At 41.4% G+C, this 22,070-nt stretch overlaps 1 protein-coding gene across 10 annotated transcripts in view; it reads right to left on the bottom strand.

Moving 5' to 3' along the window:
* NPAS3 (neuronal PAS domain protein 3) overlaps nucleotides 1–22,070 on the bottom strand; it is a 1,108,131-nt gene that overhangs the window by 5,265 nt on the left and 1,080,796 nt on the right. For all 10 annotated transcript variants that reach the window (XM_061611612.1, XM_061611611.1, XM_061611613.1 and 7 more), the window contains one exon: nucleotides 4,603–4,750. In XM_061611612.1, coding sequence (XP_061467596.1) covers nucleotides 4,603–4,750 — 148 coding nt within the window. The remainder of the gene's footprint in view (nucleotides 1–4,602; nucleotides 4,751–22,070) is intronic.

Here is a 22,070-nt window from a genome sequence, read left to right as displayed (position 1 = left end):
CTGAAAACATTAAAACAAATACACAATTTAAAAGACATATTTTAAAAACAATTTAAAACACAATTTTAAAATTTAAAACAATATAAAAACAATTTAAAACACATGCTAAAATGCCTGGGAGAAGAGGAAAGTCTTGACCTGGCGCCGAAAAGATAACAGTGTTGGCGCCAGGCGCACCTCGTCATGACAATCATTCCATAATTTGGGGGCCACCACTGAGAAGGCCCTCTCCCTTGTTGCAACCCTCCGAGCTTCCCTTGGAGTAGGCACCCGGAGGAGGGCCTTTGATCTTGAACGTAGTGTACGGGTGGGTTCGTATCGGGAGAGGCGTTCCATCAGGTTTTGTGGTCCCGTGTAAGGCTTTATAGGTCAAAACCAGCACCTTGAATTGAGCTCGGAAACATACAGGCAGCCAATGCAAGCGGGCCAGAATCGGTTTTATATGTTCGGACCGTCTGGTCCCTGTTACCAATCTGGCCGCTGCATTTTGCACAAGCTGCAGTTTCTGAACCGTCTTCAAAGGCAGCCCCACGTAGAGTGCATTGCAGTAATCTAATTTGGAGTAGAGTAAAGGCAGCCCCACGTAGAATGCATTGCAGTAAACTAATATGTTGATCTCAGTGTAAGGCTTAAAGGGCAAATTGATCACCCATCGGGTTGTAGCTGTAATATTAAACTCGCACTCTGCTAGCCCAATGAAGCTAGGGAAAAAAGGGGTGGGGTAAGGGAAGAGCTAAGAATCTGTGACAACATATAAAACTTTTCTAAACTACTGAGCCTATTGCATTTCCTAGAACACAGTGTGAGAGCACATGATGCAGCAGCTTTGGCAAATTAAGAAGCTCTAGATCTGGCCAGTGCCTGGATCAGCTACTGCCTAGGAGCTCTGTGAGTGCCAGCTTGAGATCCATCATAGAAAAACAGTGAAATAGGAGTGAAAGAAATACATTTCTTAAGAACGCTACTGTTGGAAGATAAGGAAATATTGGTTGATGGATATCTGACACTTTCATGAGTAAAATTAAAAGACATTTAAATACATAAACGTAGAAAATCATAGCAGGGATATGAAAGGGCTTTATTCAGCTGTAGACAGGATGTGAGACTTCCATGACTAGGGAATGCTCAAAAGACTGAATTCTGTACTAACACATTATATGCTCTAAAGAGTATCAGCGTCTGATTATAATGTGTGAATCAGCTCTAAAAGGCATACTGTTTAAAATCAAATGCCAGGGTAAGTGAACACCATATAAAAAGTATAGAGAAAGGGAACCAAGTACATTTATACTGCATTTGAGCTTATAATCACTGTTACAGTTTGCATCTGAAAGCATCTGAAAGAGCTAGACCAAGCCACTGATATTTCATTTGGATGTTCCATAAAAACAAACAAATCTCCCTGCTGTTAGAAAGCAAAAACACACCTTTGTTTATGAACTTTTCACATTTGCTCATGCTAAGCAAGTCCCCCACCCCAGCACTGACGGAAAGAGTACGCTCAATTCAAGAAAAACTTCAAGTGATTTCAGATCAGCAGGGAAGTGGCTTGGTAGGTCATCTGCTTCTGCTTATACTTTTGGCTTTTCCTTCCTGTTCCCTATAATCACAATGGATATATCAAATACAGATATTTCAAATTCAGGGTGAATACAGACAAACCGGGAAAGAGGAGCAGATGCAGGCTTTTGTGCCCCACATCTTAATGCAACCTTCACCAACCTGGTGCCCTTCAGATGTTGTTGAACTATAACTCTCATAAGCCCCATTCATCACACTGTGCTGGCTGGGGCTTATGGGAGTTGTAGTCCAACAACATCTGGATACCACCCGATTGGTGAAGGCTGCCTTAATTCTTCTAGTGACACATGCACAGTCCCCAGATTGAATTCTAAGTTTCTCTTTCTGATCACCCTTTCCCCCACAGTTTATGTGAGCTACCCACTATTTTAATTTACTTTTCAAGTGCTTTGCATATTTATTTGTTCAAATTATTTACACTTTTAATATGCTTTAAAAACTCTTTTCCAAAAGTTGGAAGAGAGGCGATTTTGTGACTGAAACAAGACCCCACTGGATAGTGCGGTGCACAACTCAACTCTGAGATGTAAGGGGGGGCACATGTGCTAGAGGTGGACAGCATGTGTTGTGCTGTACTCAACACCAAAGTGTTTCCAAATGCAGAGAGTAAAGGGGTCTGGTTCAGGATACTGGCTTATAGTGATTCTGCCAGTGCCAATCAAGCCACCAAAGCTCCATCTTTGCTAGAGTGTGTCAGATGCTGGAAGAGTGGGAAAGAATTTTGGGAACTCATGATACATCACTGAATCACTACTGTTAATATTAATAGTGAAGTTTGGGTGTGTGTGTGCATATAAATAATAATGGCACCACATAGGTCGAAGTGGGGCACATCAGCATGTTCAGGGGAACTCGTGAGGTGTGCAGAAGTAATTTTTAAAAATCAAACAGAAAGTGGCAAGGTTGCATATGCATGTAATTGTGCAGATGAATGGATGGGGTAGAAAATGAATCTGGAAATGCAAGATCATTCAGCCCAGCTGCCTACTCTGTGCAAGAGCAGAATGCAAGCTATAGAAAGGAAGAGCTGATGGAGGAAGAGGAGGAGGTGGGAACAGAGATGAGAAAGGGATAAAGCAAAAAAATGGAGGGTGAGATTGAAGCCAAAGACAAGTGAGGACATAGGAAGTGAGGGTTCTGTGAGGGTAAAAGACACCTTTTAGATAACCCGATGGAGGGACCCTGCAAAAATAGCCAAATGAGGGCTGATTATGCTTGTTGGAATGTTGGAAAATAGAAACCGAAATCTGGGGATATGTGGGGTTGAATGGAGTATACTGGAACAGGGCATGGCTGGCTGGAGCCCTGAGCAGGAACACTGCTTGCACTACAACATTTTGTTACAAGTCCCACCTGTTTGTGCCTATTTGTAAAGCAGCTGATGTACCAACTCTGAGAGTGCCAAACTGGGGAAGCAGGGGTCGGGTAGGATGGGATCTCTAATAATGGGAGAGACCCCATCACTTTACCCCAAAATGCTGCTGAGAAGTGCTGCACATGAGTGCTTCCTCCAAGCTTCCTAGAATCCAGAGTGAGGCATGCAAACAAGGAACCTCAGGGAGACGCAAAGAGGTCAAGGCTTCCTTTCACTGCAGGAGTGTTCATGGTGGGAAGGAGGGACAGACATAATGCCTTCTGGTGTGCTGAGCTCAATTCTCTTCCATTCCAGCCACCACTTGGCAGATGAAGAAAATCTGAGCCCTGCTTCACATCCAAAGTGGTCACGGGGGAACTGGGTCCATGGCCCCTTTCTCACCCATTGCTTTAGGAATTAAGGAAAGCTGACCCCCCCCCTTCAAAGTGATTGCAAGAGGGAGGGGGAATAGGGAGAAACTGAGCACTGAGGGAGCTGTCTCAACAAATTTTCACACAATTATCTGTTTCAAGAGGAAGGAATAAAAAAGAGTCCCATTGCTCCCCACTCCCTGTTGCCCCCAACATTTCCATGCGGCTCCCAACTTGTATAACTATTTAAAATGCCATTCCTAAGCAATCTTCTTAAAATCAACAGGATTCACTTCTGAGTAAAGATGCTTAGGACTGGGGTGTTACTGGGCAAGTTCATTGTACTTTACAAGTCTTACTGCACTTGCCCCACAACACTCCTAAGAAATGGGTCAATATTGTTTCCATTTTACACACAATAGATTGTGAAACTTGCTCCGGATGTTTCTGGGCAAAATAGAACTCTTTCAATTCCACTGGCCCACACAGTACATGCGAACCTTTGCCACCCATCTAGAACTAAATTCATACAGGCGCTGCCAGCTCTATAATTCCCCTGGAACAGTGTACTCAATCTTCTCCTATATACCATCCATAGGGCTTACAATCTTTACGTTTTGTCAATCTGGAATGGAAAAATGCCTACAATAAAAAGGTCTTTTAAAGCTACAAAGGAATGAACATGACCTGTCTGGGACACATGTTAAAAATATGTTAGAAACACATACTATACCGGGATTTTATCCAAATTCCTATGATAGTCAAAGTCATTACTACTACTACTACCACCACCACCACCATTACTACTACTACCACCTGTCCTTTATGAGCAGGTCCCAGGGTGGGCTGCAACAGTTTAAAATTCAGTCTTAAGAACTGTTAAAACAAATTATAGTCACAGGAATAGGGTGGGCCCTGAAAACACACATCTCAGGTGTCAAAGGGTTAGGGTAAAGAGGTGTGTCTTCAGCATTTCCCCAAAAAACATAGGAAAGGTGCCAGCCACACCTCTGTGGGGAGGGAATTCCACAACTTAGCTGGCCAGCATGCTAGCAAGGGATGGCTGTAAACCAAGCTCTTCAATAAAGCCATTAGTAAGTGAAGGCAACTCCTGAATTTGAGAGATGTTCAGAAACTGGCAATCCTATGAACATCTTTCTATTAACCATCAGAAGACACTGCATCTGAGCAAGGTCGCATTAACTTCCATGTATTCTCTCTTTGACATTACCCACTCAATATGACTCATGCAGTGACAACAGAAATGCAAATAATGGAACTGACAGAAAGCTGTACCTCAGAAGGTAATTGACCCAGATGACGTTCTTCTCATTTGCATTCTTGGCATTGATAGCGATGGTGGCGCTTGACTGTATCCAAATGTATCCCCCATTCTTCTGCATCCAGCGGTAGTATTTCGTTACACACTGGCCCTTGTTGAGCACTAGGTTGAGGGAAACAAAAGGGACGTCAGGAATACTGCTAGCTATTGCACTTAAAGAAGGTTCTTCCCTACAAAGAGGGCACAACATGCGTACAGAGAGAAGAGAGGCCTTTGTCCTGCTACATCTAATAGAAGGCATAGCAGTGACAAATAAATCCAGCCATTTTCTAGAGCCCTGGCAGGGAAGCAGGGTTCACCCTCCATTTGTAGAGCAATTTTAATCTGCTTTTGGCAGCTTATGCAAGTAAGGACAAGCAACAGGGAGTACAAATCTCTGCAAACTCATTGAGCACTGAATCCTGTGTGGACATTTCCAATGTACTCAACATCAAATTGTTTAAAAAAGAAGACGAAGAAGTAGTTAAATTTCTATGTGATTTATTCATAGCTCCTGGGTAAACCTCTTTGAGTTTCTGGCTATTTGAAAGGCTTGGGAAGATATGGTACCCTAGTTCTTTGATCATTCCTCTTCATTGCAGGTGATATCAACTACTGAACTTACACATCTGTTTCTTTTGATCTTGTCAAACAGAATTTACAGTCCTCAGATGAACCAACTCTATACTGGTCAGCAGGGGGAATGTCTGCTGAGACTTCACTTAATACCAGAGCAAAATAAATCCACCAAAGAGCTGCAGAAGAAACTGTGGCCTAAGGGAGTCAAAGAATTGAGAAAAAGCCTCTGTGCGGTGTCTGAAATGAATTCAGAAACGGAAAGACAAGTGAAAACAATCACTGGGCTTAAAAATGCTTAAATATACAGATGTTCAAATTTGCTTCAAACCAACATATTGAACAATCGAAAACTGGCGTCATAGCTGGATAGTTTTGTCTCTGTGAAAGGAGGGGAAACCTATATTGCTGGAATCTAGTAGTGAGTGCTTGGCATGAATTTAGAGAATGTGTTTGCTGTTCTTAGGACTCCAGCTGGTACTTCATTCCCTTGCCCATAATTTTGTTCTTAATCCTGCAGAGTCTTGCACACTAGAGGGCAGTGTGCATTCACATACATCTCTGCTTTTGGCATGTCCTTGTCTCCATGTGCTAAAATGAAAAACCTCTAACTGCTGTAATAAATTTGGCTAAATTAGCTGCTAAATGGTTATCTCAAGTAATATGTATTTGCATTAATCATCTTGCTCTAAACCAGAACAAGCCAGAGTCCTAAAGACGTAGTAAATTCATATTGTCCATTTAATTATGGCTAATAAGTGCTTCATATACAATAGTTTCATGAAGTACATTTTGAATTTTTTGGGAGGTGGAGAGGAAAAAAAGTCACTTTGAGTGGAAGCTGCATTTAAACCTGTTACAACTTTCTACTTGAAACTGGGACTGCACCTTTAAAATTATCTGTACCTTCAAATCAATAAAATGATATGAAGGTAACCTGTGTATATTAGCACTGAAACCTAGGCATGTGCATCTAAACCTAGGTCCATATTAGCATTACCAGACAAGTGTGGAGCTGATCTTGTATTTTTCTAGAGCTGGGCAAAGGGAAGGAGTCTTTTCTCCCTTTTACCTTTCCACACAGGAGCTCATGTTTCCCAACTGGCTTTGGGAGCAGCTCTGATAGAATTCCCTGTGTCCAAGCTTCCTCCCTCCAACAAAAGGGTTGTGGCTGTTATTTCTAGATTTGGCTCAAAGATGTTGACTCTGGGGACAGCTGGCACTTCAGCTACCCCTCTACCGAACTAAGAAAGTACCTGGCTCAAACAAAGGGGATGCAGTGGCAGCTGCTGTCCAACCCCTTTGACTTGCCACCTCACTTGCACCAGACTGCAGAGCTATAGCCAGGTCTTGGACTGAGTTGAGGGATGATACATGGCAAGCAGTGTTAATGCACTGAGCCCAAGTGCTCCCAATGGCATGGCATTAGGGTGAAGGGAGGGGTGAGCTAGCTCCTTTCAGCCCCTAGAAGCCACTGCTGCAGTTTGTGAGGAGGGAATTGCCACTGAAGATACACGGCATGAGAAATCAGTGGTATGGTGGAGGAGAACATTGCGCTGGGACTTTGACCAGAGTAGACGGGTCATCTGCTGGAGCGTCAGACGGACTGATGGGGCTTCCTGGCTGTCTCAATTGAATAATTTCGGTTGGGACATATTGGTATAAAGAAAGTCAGAAAATGAGGAAAACAATCAAGCAGAAGCTGGATACCTCTTTCCTTTGATGGGATTCCTACTTCTATATCACACTAGAAGTAGTTTAAATGGCAACAGTTCTTTGCAAGGTTGCTTGCATTTCTAATTAAAAGCTAAAGGTTGCATTTCAGCTGGCTGAAGATCTTTCATCAAATCTCAATATGTTTTACAATTTGAACCTCTGCAGTCAGAAATAAGCATTTCTGAGTTCATTGGAGCTTACTCCCAGGAAACTATGTACAGGATTGCAGTCAGGCTGATTTCATGTTATTTTTGCTATATACTGCTGTTCTTTGATAGGCATGTGTGTGTGTGTAGTAATGAATCAACTTTCCTTCCTCTATTTCTGGACTCTCCTTGGGCCATGGCTATAGGGGCTGTCAAGATGAGCTGCTGCACTTCAAAATTAATCACATCACCACTGTCCAAAAACAATTACTCCTCTTAATTCTTCAAGTAGCAAAGGGGCCATCTCCACTGTAGCTTAGAGCAGGGGTTCTCTAACTTTCTGCGCCGAGGGCACAATTAAGAAAGATAAAGATGACTGAGCCCACCAGACACAAAACTGCTGGGCCTCACTCACAAGGTAGAAGGAGACAGTCACAAAATGGCAGATGGAGATGGAGTTTGCATACCTGGCAATCACTGACATGTTGACAACTAACCTCACTTTGGAAATTTCCTAGTGTCAAGGAGTACCACAACTCAGCTCTCCTCAAGCTAGATATAGATATTGGGTCTGGAGGTATCATGACTCAGCCATCCCATTTTAGACAGAATTTGCTGAACCAGAGGCTCCAAATGGAGAGCGTATCCCCCTGCATGCTTCTAAAAGTATTTTTACTGTTTCTGTTATTCTCTCCTTCCCTTAACCCTCCTAATCTTAACCCTCACACGTGTCTGTTTCTTTCATTCTTCCTCCTTGCTCCTTTTATATTTGATCCTTCTTCCTTTAACAGCTTTCCTCTCTTATTCTCTTCATTTCTATTCCGAGATGATGATGATTAAAAATATTAATCTTCTCTTTTTAACTTCCTTCAACACCTCCCCTGGACCTTTCCTCTCAGAGGAGGGAGACCTCCATTTCTCTTCCCCCACAAACATCTCTGTCTTCTAGCCACTTTTACTCAGCATGTTGGGAGTTAGTGGTGCTGGCATCAGTCGAAACAAAAGGCTACAGGCACTGGCACCTGGTGGCTCCATGTCAGTGGGGCAATGGAATCCACTCTGGGTTTTAATCCGAGCTTTCAAGGAGCTGTCCAAGGTGCTAAGCACATGCTCATTGCTGATGATGTACAAATGGGCATAGGAGCATGCCTTGCTCAAGGAGGGGAAATCAGTTTCGGTTCAGTGGAAACTGCTTCTCCTGTGCAGTGCTACTTTTTGAAGCCACACAGTGAACCTTGCAAAGCCCTTTCCTGCACTCCCTCTTTCAACTTCAAGTGTGGCAGGCTAAAGGGGTCAGGATGGGGTGGGGTTTGCAAGCCTTCCCACGCTATCCCTGTCAACCTCTGAGGTTGGGAATTTGACAGGTGGGCAGGGCAACCCACCTGTCAATAATATGTCTCCGTAAACCACTTAGAGGCTTTTTTTTGGAAATGTAAAGCAGTATAGAAATGTAATAATAAATAAATATGTCACATGATTGACAGGTGGATTGTACTACCAAGCTGTCAAAGTTGGCCTGCAAGATGGGCTCCGGAGCAAAAAAGTTTCCCCACCCCTATTTAAAATAAAGAGGACGGCCTTCTGTAAAGTAGGCAGCTGCTCTAAGACATTTTGCCACTCGAAGCAGAGCCAAGATGCCCTCTCTACACCATGACCTACACTTCAAAAGGTCTTGCTACACTAACCAGATAGTAGGTTTTGCCTTCATCAGTCCCACCTGTCAGTGCTGCCTGAAACAAGTTGGGACCAGTTTGGCATCTTTCGCAGAGGCAGGCCTTTAAAAAGCAGGAATTTTCTGGGTATCTCAGGTGTTCCTCCTATCTGTGGGGACCACCCTACAGTCTGACTGTCTTCCTTGTTTGGGGGCTCACCAGCTCAGCACACTCACATGTGGGGCACCAACTTTATTAACAGAAGAAGTGATACATATTTTCCATATAATTAGAGAGGGGGGGGCACACAAACTGGCAAACTTGCACATGCATTTTATTTTGAGTCTAAAAACTTTTTGACAAAGTGTTTTCACATTACAATAAATTGTCAGGAAGTTTCAGTCTGTTCTATTTTGTAACAGCAGCAAACATTTGCAATTTGGGTGATAGTGTTTTGTAAACAAGGTATAAGTTGACCAGATTTCTGCATTTATATCTAATCAAAAGGTTGTTTGCTTTTTTGTATTCATGTCTAAGGAACATTCTGATTCACAGAATGGTAAACTGCATGGCTAAGCAAAAAGGTGGCACAATACTATTGTACAGCCTTTCTGTCAAGCCAAGGCTGCATCTGTGTTGAGACAGGATTTTAATGCAAAATCTTCTGAGTTTGTTCTGACTAAGGTTTGGGAAGAAGGAATTGGGAGAGGTGGAAGCTTCCATAAAGGTTTTACTCTATTAGAATAGCTCAATTCAGCAAAATGCTTCAGTAGGTTAAGGATTTTGATCAGCTGTCGATGAAATAATCAAGCAATTGTGTGCACGTTTGAGAAAACAAAGACCCTGAAGTTTTAGGTGGCAGCCAGTGTACCTCCTTCAAATACAGAACTTTGAACTTCACAAACCCTGCCTCCCTTACAATTAATAATGAAGTTTACAATTCTACACATGCTTACCAAGTCCCATTGAACTCAATGGTACTTACACATGCATAAGATTAAATTATTAATTCTCACAGCTTCCCTTTGAAATACACATTTGTTACAATTAGGAAACAAGCAATGTGAGATGAGTACTTGCTAGGACTACCTGTTCCAAAAGGCGCCTGGCTTCTATTTTGGAAAGAGGTATAAAGGGGGCAGAAGTTCTACCAGTTCAGCATCTCTTCATACAGTATGGCAGTGACAGCAAAAATGACACCCAAGAAGTGATGCCCTCTTTCAGAGCTCTTAAAGGAACATAAATATTGTCATACTAGATCTTACTGAAAATGCCACCCCCACTTCCAAAAAAAGTTAACAAGGAAGAAATTTGTTAGCTACAAGTTCTTTTATTCTACCTTTGTAATGACTAAAAGAGAATTTAGAGGGTATTTATTTATTTTCCTTATGCCCAGTTATTATTATGCAAAGTAACATTAAAAACAAAGAGCCTTGATAGGAGTAGGGCTTGCTTTTCCAAAGGCTTCAGCTCACCAAGGGCCAAACTAGATATGCTGCTACATGTGTCTTTGCATTTAATGTGTGCTTTTAAATAAAAGCACAAACAGTCCTGCTGTAGAAGATGATCATTATTGGAATCCCAGCAGCAAGTGAGTTTAACATTTTCCTCATCTGCTGCAACCCTGGCAAAAAAGGCTCCTTTGAAGCTGCTATTTGCATTGCGAAGAAATTCTCCATTGCACCAACTCCTCAAAGCACTACAGCAACATAAAATTACAAACTATTAGTTTTCCCGGGATCAACCACCACAACTGTGGAATATTGTTTCTGCCTATCTGTTTGTGCACTGCAAAGCATGTTGAGCAGGAATATTTTTTGAAAAAATGTTCAAAGCTGTCCAAATACATAGAATATTCATAAAATATTTATCCATGAACGGAATAAAAGGTTAATGTAAGATTGGTTATCCTCAATTCTGACATGAGTTGCTGTTCAATCACAGAAGATTTGGGGAGACAGCAAGGAAGATACCCGAATGAAAGCACCAAATGGGTTTCTCTCTGAGGATCATCTAAATGTGCTCTATATTTGGTTGGCAGAAGGCGGGTGGGAGAGGAAAGAGAGAGGGCGCACGTCCCACAGTAGCCTCTCTCTTTGCGTGCATACGCAGTGTGATGCCCTGTACCTCACATGGCTCTTTGATGTCCTTTCGGGCTTACTCTTGAGTTTTCCCTTCCTTCGTAAATCTGTGAGGGTTTATGCCACGTGCTGTATGCTGCCTTTAGTTTTCATCTGGTCCAATCAGTGGTCTGGCAGAGTTAGACCACCGTAGGGCAGGTGCTTGTGTGGATGAGGCAGTGGCTTGGCCCAGAAGTGGTAGCCCTATCCTGTCTACTCGGAAGCAAGCCCCACTGAGTTCAATGGGATTTCCATTAATGAACAAATTGATCAGGATTTTAAACATTGTTGAAGCAAGAACAAAATGACATACAGAAGAGATGAAATGTGGTCTGATGAACGATATGAATATGAAAGACTTCCGCGAGAGCGGCGTCCTCCATGTCCTGATGTCTCCCCGTCTAAGGAGGAGGAGTCCCCGCACAGTGCCGCACTGCCACCCCCACCGGCACCCCCACACCAAGAGGAGCCCTGCGCCTCTGCCGTCCCTCCGCCGTCCCTCTGGGCTGCTGGGAAGAACTAGGGTGGTGGCTGATGGAGACTAGTGGAGGCTAAGTTGCTGTTTAATTCTTTTTCTACTTTTGCAGTACTGACTGGATGTGTAATGTGGCCTTCTATTATATGTTATACTTATAGTGTGGTATTAATTCTTGTATTGTTGTCATATTTGCTATTTTTTATTATGATTGTATTATTTTGTTTGAAAATGTTTTGCAATTGTTTGCTCTTCTTATAAGTTATTTCAATTATTGTGTTTTTTTCTTGTTGTAAGTCACTTTGAGTTCTACTGTTGAAAAAAGCGACTAACAAATGCCAGTAATAAATAAATAAATAAATATTGTATTTTTATTATTGTGGGCACAAATTATGAACAAATTATATATATTTTTCTGGGTGCTAGCACTGCTGCCATGTATAGGCTGTTTTGCTGAACCCAAGATGAAGGAAAGGACAGAGCCATTTGCAAAAAAACATGGGGTGTGCCCTTCCATTATTTGACAGTTTCCCTTTCCTAACCTCCACCTGTCAGAAGCGGGGGGGGAAGCAAGAAGGACAAAATGTGGCTAGGCGAGAGAGGAAACCCTGCTGGTTTCTGCAGAAAGGAGTAATGGTATGGCTAAAAAGTAAGGAATGGGAGCTGGTGATTTGGAATACAATTGACTGAAGGGCCCAGTCAAGGGAGTTTGCCTTATGATCCACCTTGATTCTGAGGAAAATACAGCCAGCTGAACATACTGAGACTGCATACACACATGCATATAAAGCACATTTCTCTTTCCACCTGTGTAGCACCAAGGAATCCTGGGAAGTATAGTTTGTTAAGGATTCTGGGCACTGAAGCTCTGTGAAGAGTAAACTACACTTCCCAGGATTCTTGGGGGGGGGCGTCTTTTCAATGTATGGTGTGTACACCACCAAAGCCAAGTGAGCTAATAGGGGATCTTTTGGAATAGCGTTAGATATGGCATAGAGGCCGAAACTGGTAGGGGGAAATGGGTGAACATGGGGTGCCGTGTGTTGCCAGAAGCACTTCTGCTAGCACAAAGCCACCATGAGGGCAACCCAGTTTTACATCCTCTCCAAACACCGTGTGCTGCCTCTTCCTCACATGTACATCAACTCTACCTTCCCAGCCCTTTAAATGTGAGCTGTGAAATTGTACTTATGCTCTGCTAATTAAAGTCACAGAACTGAAGGACAAACCAAAGCTGGCCAGTGAGACTGACAGATTTAATTAATGAGCACAGAGGAAGAAAAATCACAAAAAATGACAGATTCTTAATGCAGACTCGTGTGCTTACACTAACTTTATTTATTTATTAGATTTACATCCCACCCTTCTTCCCAGTAGGAGCCCAGGGTACTGTAGGAATCCAGAAGTACTGTAAAATCTTTCTGATAGCCAGGTATAAGAGTTCAGGAGTGGTGTAGTTTTACTTTTATATTTGTTTGTTTTTTGCTTTCAGGTTAATGTTGTGGTGAGATTTTATTTGGATGGTTTGTTATTTTGAAGTTATTTTATCTTTTGAACACATTTATTATTATTGTTATCATTTACTACCCACCCTCCACCCAAAGGTTCCAGGGCAGGTTACAATTTTTAAATATGACTGTAAAAATAATTTTAAAAAACCTAAAATCCCAAAATAGGGTGGGTCCTAAAAATACATCTCAGGTGTCAAAGGCCAGGGTAAGAGGTCAGCATTTGCCTAAAACTGTACAGTAGGGCCCCACTCATATGGCGGGTTATGTTCCAGACCTCCGCATAAAAGCGAAACCCACCAAAAAGCGGAACTCCATCAATAAAATGGTGCCCGATGCCCGAAAAATGCCGTAAAAGCAGAACAAGCGCCGTATGAGTAGGGCCTTACTCTAATTGAAAGCTGCCGTATTAGCGGAATGCTGAAAAGCGGGCCGCTGAAAAGCAGGGCCCTACTGTATAGGGAAATTGCCAGATTCCTGTTCCGTGCCCGGTACTTCCGGGCAAAGGGGCGAGTTTGTGGCCACAGCCGAAGCTCAGGCCGCCATCGGGTGTGCACGCGGCGTGCCGGCGCGCCATCGTGACACACAGGAAGGAGGCGGGGTGGCTGAAGGCCATTTAAGGCCGCTCTGCCAGCCTCCCACCCTCCTTTGAATTTTGGCGGCGCCCGCCCGACCCTCCCTCTGCTGCAGTGTGATTCATTTGGTCGCTACGGGGCCGACTAGGAATTTTTGGCCTGCCTGCCTCGCTTTGCTGGCAGGTTTCTTTTGCCTACTCCACACTGTGGTTGGGGGGACGGGTCAAGGGTTAGCACGGGTGCCTTTGGGGTTAATAGGCTGATTGGTCTGTTTCTAGCTTTAATATGTCAATGGTCACTTGTGGCAAAGAAGTGCGGGAAAAGGTTTAAAGGGAAAGGGCAGCTAGGTGACACCTTTAGGCACCTTTGGGGGCGATTGGCGGTCCGGGGGCCTGCAGCTCAGGGCTATACGGCCCAGGGGGCAGAACACAGGCCGCCTTTGGGGCCAACGTGCCTCATCCGCTCGGAGTTTCACGGCTCCGGGGGGCGGTGATGCGGGTTGGACCCCCTATACATCTTCAGGGTGTGGCTTGAGCTGGGGTCTGGCATAGGGCAGCCCCGGGCTCAGGCAAGGTTTAGTCGCCCTATGGCTGCAAGCAGGCTTTGCCTGGATCACCAGAATGCTCCCGCACTTGATTTCCCCTCTGCAGGTTCATTATTCTAATTGATTCCGTTTAATAAAGTGGCCCATGATTTAACCCAATGAATGGTGTTTGTGTTTTATTTCGGCAATAGGCCACAAGCACCTCAGTGGGGAGGGAGTTTCACAACTTAGGGGCCACCACAGAGAATGCCATCTCCTGGGCCACCTCCCCGAACTTCTGAGAGTGGCAGAACTACCAAAAGCCCCCCCCCCCGCTGATCTTAACACCTGACAGGGTCTGTAGAAATTATGAAGTAGAAATTCTGGCTTCCAAAAATAGAACATAATAAGAGCCCGACTGGATCAGACCAAACACCTATCTAGTCCAGCATGCTATTTACACAACAGCTAACCAGATGCTTATGGGAAGCCCACAAGTAGGACATGAGTGCAAGAGGACCCTCTCCCCACTTGCACTATTTAGAGAGACATTCCACCTCTGATACAGGAGATATTATATAGCTATCATGATGAACAGCCATTGCTAGCCCTGCTCTCTTATAAAGGTGTCTAATCCCCTTTTAAATCCATCCAAGTTAGTGGCCATTACTACATAATTTATGTTTTCCCAGTAAAACTGATCAGTAATCAAGAGCTTAATAAACATATACACCCATCCTAAAGGTTTGCTTAGGCACATCTAACAGGCAAGCATGCACAGTGGATAGAGTTTTGTGAATTTGTACTACTGGGAAGTGAGTTCATGTTCTTCCTGCTCAGGCCTTGAAGCTCACTGAGTGGCATCAGGCAACTGACCACCTTTTATCTGGCCCACCACATGGGGTCACTTTTAAGCCATAATGGATGAAGGGGCTTACTTGCATTCAACATTAAAGCTTTTTAACATACTTGTTTATCCATGCCCATGTAGCTTCTGAACGCATAAATGATGGAGCACGTGCATACTTTTATTTTGGAAAATTATTTTATTAGCAGCATTCCTGAAGTTACATATGTGTGACCAGCTCTGTATTTTAACAAAGTTGAGGATTTAAACATATGCAGGGGAGAGAAGAACAGCCCATTACGGCTAAGGCAACCTAGGGTAGGGATAAAGCAAAACCATGTTGGGTGCTTGAAGGCAATGGTTTTAGCTTTACAGATGCCATTATTATGTTTTTACTATAGGGAAATCACCAGTGAGTGTCACTGTAGGTAATCTGATAACCAAAAGAGCAACACCACCCTGTTTCCAAAAAGGATACCAAAATAAAACCAATTTAATCAAAGAAAATTATCAAGAGCAGGCATTCTCTAAGAAGTGATCTTTACATTACCTATACATTTCTGTTCCCTAAAAACTGGCTGCAAGATTTATTGAATTCTTTTACAATGTTATCACTTGTTTTGCTTGGCCTCAGCAGTCAGCTGGCAAAACACACACTACATAGGATGTGTTTAATGAAGAAAGTACAACATCTGACCGATCAATCTTGGTGCAAATAAACTATGGTGTACTGTACTGTGCACCATTTATAACAAAGGGCTGCTAGCATTGTTTTGAAATTTTGAGTGCAGTAAATTTACAAGGAAATATGCATGTTCTTCTCAGTCATCTAATTCTGTGAGTAAAAAAAAAAAAAGGCTGTTCTGAGAATTCAAACCCAAAAGCTTCTAAACAGTGAGTGCTTTTTTCCAGGAAGGAAATAGTTTAATTCAGTTTGAAGAGGAGATGAAGAAATTTCATATCAAAAGCAGCCTTTTCAAAGTGAAATAGCTTACAATAGGACATTTCACTAGGGTGCAAACACATTTAAAAGCTGCAGTATAGTATGTATTCAGGTAAGTACAGAGTAAATAGGAAATGATGAGATCTGCTTAACAGTGAAGGCTTCACATCCTCACAGCTTCACAAAGCCCCATTATAGTAGGGGAAATTTGGAGGCTGCATCTGTACTCTTTACCACTTCTGCAAAAATAACCTTATCAATGAGAGTAGGGAACATTGATATTCAATTTGTCCTCCTATGAAAATATTGTTAATTTATCAGAAGGCAGAAAAGCATCACAGTTGGACAGCTAGCTGTAAATACCAGTTCTCTTTTTACATTCACAAAACTGGCAGACGAAACATGAAAAGGAATACTGACTCTTTAATCTCCTCTTCTCCACCTAAGGCCCAAGGCAAGCTGACAGGGTAACTTCTTCTGGAAACAGAGTAGTGCTTTTTTTAAAGAAAAAATCTGGATTACTTTTTCCTCTGCTTTTGAAAACTGTGGACTATAGGGGAATATACCTGGCATTGACTTAAAACAAGAACAGGTTTCTTTATCTGAAAAGTTATAGTCCTTGATGCTTACAGGAAGGTCATTTCGAAGCTCAAGAGGGAAATAGCATAACAGACAGAAAGAGTACATTAAATGCCTTATTTGTTTGACAGAGACAGTATTTTTTATAACAGCTCCCAGAATAATCTGAGCCTTTGTTGTAAATATTTTCTACAGATTTTGCAATTAGTGAGCTAGATTTTTAAATAGTAGGCACCTGCAAATTGATTTTCTGTAATAAAAAACATGTCACAAAATATTTAACAACCTTCTGTTATGCTTGATACATATTTAAATTATGAGCTCAAAATCCAGAGAGACCACCTATGCATCATCTCCTTTCCCCACTAACGTACTAATGAACTATCCAGAAATAAACATGATAGGTATGTAGGAAACATACAAGTGCTTCTGGTCCCTGAAAACAGTATAATCTACACAAGGGTTATTCACAAATGTGACAGCTGTGTCACTTTGGGATGGTATAATGTAGGAAAAGTACTCTCCATCACCATTTCTGAAATAGTGCAAGTCTGAATACCTCTCAACCAAACAATTCTATGATAGCAATTTCAAATTATTTTTTTTAAAAGTTCAGTTTAATTGTTCCAAAGGTATAACATCTTTAATTTATTCTTGGGAGCCTTCCTCCTGCCTTCCCTTCATAATTGATTAATAGATTTCAGAACTATATATTCTCATTTCCCATAGTATGACTGAAGTATTATTTCATACTGAAGTACATTTGATATGCTGGGGCATAGAAGAGGTTTAGATACTGGGATATCTAAGATGTTTTTGTGCACCGAGACTAGGACTATGCGGTCAGTTAATTCAGTACAAAACAAGCAGACTTCTGGATACAACATAGAACTTTAGCATCAACCTGGTGCTTTCCAGTTCTTTTGGACTACAACTCCCATCAGCATCAACTAGCATAGCTATGCTTGATGGGACAAAGGCTAATGGGAGTTGTAGTCCAAAACAGGTGAGAGGGCACCAAGTTGCGGAAGGCTGCTTTAGACCATGATCCTAAATGCAACCAATACTCACTTTTAAGTGAATCCTAAATAAATTTTACATGCCTAGGTTAAGATGCTGGCTGGCATTAAACAGATGTTTGTAACTATTTTCAAGGAGACATTTGTGAGGTTAGATGAGAGCATGGAAAGAGGATAACCCTACAGATAAAGCAAAACTTGAACGTTCACAAATGTTCTGTGATACACATTTAATATCTCAATCAACATTCTAATAGAGAGCAAATCTGGAAAATTAGGGAATTGAAAAAATAAAATATGGTGTTTTAAAATGCTCCATTCTTCATTTAAGCAGTGAAGAATATTTAAATAGCTTGCTACATTATCACATATCTGAAAGCTTGATGTTTCCCAAATTATTTTTGTTGCACATTTACAGATTTTTACACTGAGTGACGAGAACAGATAGGGTTATATTTAATGGCATTTTAAAAAATCCTTTTCTATCAGTAAGATTTAAAGCTTAAGCTAACATATATTTATTTATATATTACAATTGATACAAATAGCTGGTTAGTATAACAGAGCATTTTTAGAGCTGATTTTTTAATAAAAAAATGTACATTAGTGTGTTTAAAAAATAATTTTAATCTCCTTTTGCGGGCTGTTCCAGGCAGACTGTGTACTGAGCATTCACAGTGACAGGTTCGCACAAATCTTATGTAGAGATTATACGACATCGCTTGTTTATTGAGCATTCATCCTGATAAGTTTGCATGGAATTTATATGACATTGCCAGTTAGTGGCTGCTATCCTGCACTTTCCAGTGCAATGCTCTGTCACTTTTCTTAATGGACCTTTTGTGATAAGAAAAGTAATTAGATAATTATACTAGAAAGTGTAGGATAACAACCAAATTTTGTGTGAATCAAGAGCCCATCTGGTAGCTCCCTATGAAACTTTCTGCTGAATAATATATTTTTCTGCAAATGGGTCGGCTCCAAAGAAGAGAAAATAGAAGGGAAATGGCTGCTAGCTAAAGCTCATGCAAGTGCTTGTGTAGCACTATAATAGGTAGGCTCTAGAACGGGGTAAAACAGACCTTCTGCATGTAGAAGGACACTTTATGACAGAGCTCATTATTGAGAATGGCAATTTTATAATTAAGGTCTATACATGACAATGATCTTCCATAAGATGCCTTCTTACTGCAGTAAAGCCAGCTCACACTTATATACTATAGAAGTATTAACTAAATTTGAGGGCAAAACACATACACTTGCTCACAAGTGAAGCAGAAAAGTAGCTCTTCATTACATGCAAAGGGACATGCATTTTGCAGTATTCCAGTGTTACCTCCCTAGATCCACAACCAATTTTGTCCAGTTTGCTTCCTTTTAAGTTGCCACTGAGTTGAGAGAAGCATCACTTTAATGCAGTCAAACATGTGTGATATCGACCTACTGAGATGAATCATTGTCCACTTGACTAGAGAGCATCTTCAGCTAAAACACTGTGGGAGCAGGTCATATTTTAAGAAGTGGGAAAAAATTAATTAAACTTCTCACATTATAAGGCTAACTGAGAAGTTGGGCAGGACAGGGGAGAAGCTCTACCCGCTAGAGCCTTGGAGAAAAAAAATACACATTTCTATGGGTGGTGTCCAGTTAGATTATACTCAGAGTAGACCCAATGAAGTTAATGGATTTACCATAATTTAAATCCATTGATTTCAGTGGATCTGCTCAAAGTATGACTAATGTTGCATATCATCCTGTGATTACCCTACTACCATCATTCCACTCCCCCCATCCAGTCGCTAAAGAGTTAATGCACGGTTACAAAATGTAGTGTTTGTAATGGGCTGTGTTATTTGCAGTATAATTTTTAATTGTATTTTTATTGCTTCTTTTATTTCTTATATTAGAACAAAATACAAGTGTTCCACAGACCACTGTTTAGGAACTCCTGTCCTAACGTTTTCTTCCCCAGCAAAAGACACTTTCATTTTATTGTCTCATTTAGAATTTCTTTCGCATTTAAGGGTGCAGGATTCTGAGCTTACCTTACCATTGCAAGGTGGCCAATGTTGGGGTGCGTGTGCTTCTTTCTAGTAAACGTTTCTCCATTCTAGTCTGCAGCCTCCCAGCACTTCCTGACGTGCAAAAGCCCCATGAGAGGATGTACCTCATGAAGTCTTCCTCTGGGCTTTAACTGAAGGCTGGGCACTTAGGAAGGCTGCAGAGTGCAGACCACTGGTGAGATGAACTGTAGAATGAAAACACCCTTGGCCACCTCAAAAAGTAAAGAAAGTGCAACAAAAATCTTGGACCCCACCCATGAGAATTTCACCAAAATATTCTCTGCCCTTTGGTAATTTTTGAATACAATTTCTTTTCTCTTTAGTTGATGGGGGGAAACTGGTAAAAAAAAAGGGAGAAATTTTCAGCGAAGCACTAGTTTCAAGCAAGACCAGCCAAGCCATGCAGCAGAGTGGAGTTGGGAACAGATGAAGGAATTCATGTCTGAATGGTGCAGCGAGACTTTTTATAGTGCTGCCCCTAGCAGGAGGGGGAACACTATTTGGGGTCTGCTGCAGGTAGCAAAATGGCACTGGTTTCAAGAATCCTGCATCCACTGATGTACCGTTCTCTGTGTGTGTGTGTGTGTATGTGGGGTTTTTTTCTTCATTTTTTTCATTTTAAGTGCAACAATATCACATTTTGCATCAAAAGGTCAGTGGCGGCCTATGCTGTAGTACACCACTTGATCAGTCGCAGCAGTTAGCTATTCTTGCCAATGCTTATGCACTGTTGTTGGTATGACTTCTAAGTTAGCTCACCCAAAAATCTTCTGAACACAAGATGTCCTATCACACTAATTTAAAATCAATCTCTTTCGCTTTAGTGATTATCATAAAACTTGTAGAATAGTGACATTCATTTGTATATTTTAGCATTTCACAGCAGCTACAGAATGCAAAAGGCTGACATTGGAATCAGTTTGATTTCTTTTATGATTGAAGATATTAAGCACTACAAGAGCACTGAAATTTAGATCTGATTAGGATCAACATTCTTCAGGATCAAAACACTTCTTTTTCCCCCCTACAGTTTTACTAATTGTATGCTACTTGACATTGTGGAGTTATTCCACAGCATGATAACAAAACTTGTGAAGTGCATTTTTACTGTCAAGAATTATCGAGTCATTCTATCTGGATTTTTTATGTGCTTAAGGTTATTAAAAGAACAAAAAAAATATGTACCAGTTAAAAAGCTTAGTTCATTTGTAGCTGGGAGACTGAATTACTAAGTAATATCAAGTGTGTCAACAGAAATCTTCAGGTGAATGTACACAAAAGCACCATGTATGTGTAACTGATTTTGGAGAAAAATTCTTCTCTCTATATTGAAGGACAAGATCCCTTGGAAAATGGGAAGCAGAGAATAAAATTGTAGTGAAGCAGTTTAAAAAAAAAATCTGGATTATTTCAGCTATTGGAAACCAAATAAGAGTGTATCAGAGAGAATGCTACCAAACATATTCATCAGAGACCTTTGCTTTATGGGAAATGAACTGCCTTTGTTCATTGTTCCTAAAGAATTGTTTCTTATAGTTGTAAATCAAGTCCTGAACAAATAGGATGCCGTTCTCCAAGCATCTTTTTGTCAGTGTCAGGTTTATGAATTTAGACCTCAATTAAGATTCCAAATGGAAAAGCACATATTATATCTGGGGCTCCATGATGCTAGTGACAATGTTCCCACAAGCAATATATCCATTTTGAAAATCCTGGCATATTGTTCTATATTTGTCCAGAAGTATATTCATGACATCCTCTAGAGGTCTTGACTCCTCTACATCCTGTCTGGGTTTGCAGCCAGAAAGTACTTGATGCTACTGTTCAGTGAACATCATTTTTTTTCAATTAATTGAGAAGACGTATGCTTCTACAGTATGTGACACCCATTCATTTTTTTAGTTGCAAATGGACTTGCTAAATCAGAATAGGGCAGCATTGTTGTACTAGAACAGCGCCTCTTAAAGTGGCTTATATTAAAGCAATGGAAACTAACTTAATTAGCTTTGTCCCTCTTATTGTTATTTGCATGAAGAATACTAACATATTTAAAAAAACAGACTATAAGGGAGTTTATTTGAAATGAATTTAGTATGGAGTTGGTACAGAGGTGCCAACCCTCTAACGGTTTACTCCAAAGTAGTTCTTCAGCCTTAATTCCAGTTATGTTGGATATCTGCAGCTGGGAGGGCTCTGCCAGTGGCAATGAGTAGCATTTTAAATTTTTTCCATACCAAAGATGAGGATGGAATGCAATCACATCCTACCACAGGCCCAAATACATGTGATGCTAGGTGTATTAAAAATGTATCAACGTCTTAGGTGCTCAGCATCACATTTCAGTTGGTTCACTGATAACTATGCAGTCATCACTATGCATGCAGCAAAGGTGCATGATATGTACACTGCCCATAAAATGATACATAAAGCAACAGCAACTCAATAGCAGCATGGTAGCTAAGGTATGAAGGTCTATATCACTAGTGAGCTTGTTATCTCATCAGCATCCTCAAGTAAAGGACCTGTTCATCTTTCACTGTGGGTAGGCAATGTAAAGCCAATTGCCATATCCAGAGCACCATGTCCCTCAACGTCAGAAAAGGTTTTAGTAGAAAGGAATGGTCCTTGTTCTCTTTGGGGAAACCTTTTTGGCCTTACCTAACATTCATTAATCACTGTTCTCAGCATCCTGCAGGCCTCA

Source organism: Rhineura floridana, chromosome 2 (genome assembly GCF_030035675.1).
Source record: "Rhineura floridana isolate rRhiFlo1 chromosome 2, rRhiFlo1.hap2, whole genome shotgun sequence".
Taxonomy (NCBI): Eukaryota; Metazoa; Chordata; class Lepidosauria; order Squamata; family Rhineuridae; genus Rhineura; species Rhineura floridana.
This window is presented reverse-complemented; position numbering and strand designations above follow the sequence as displayed.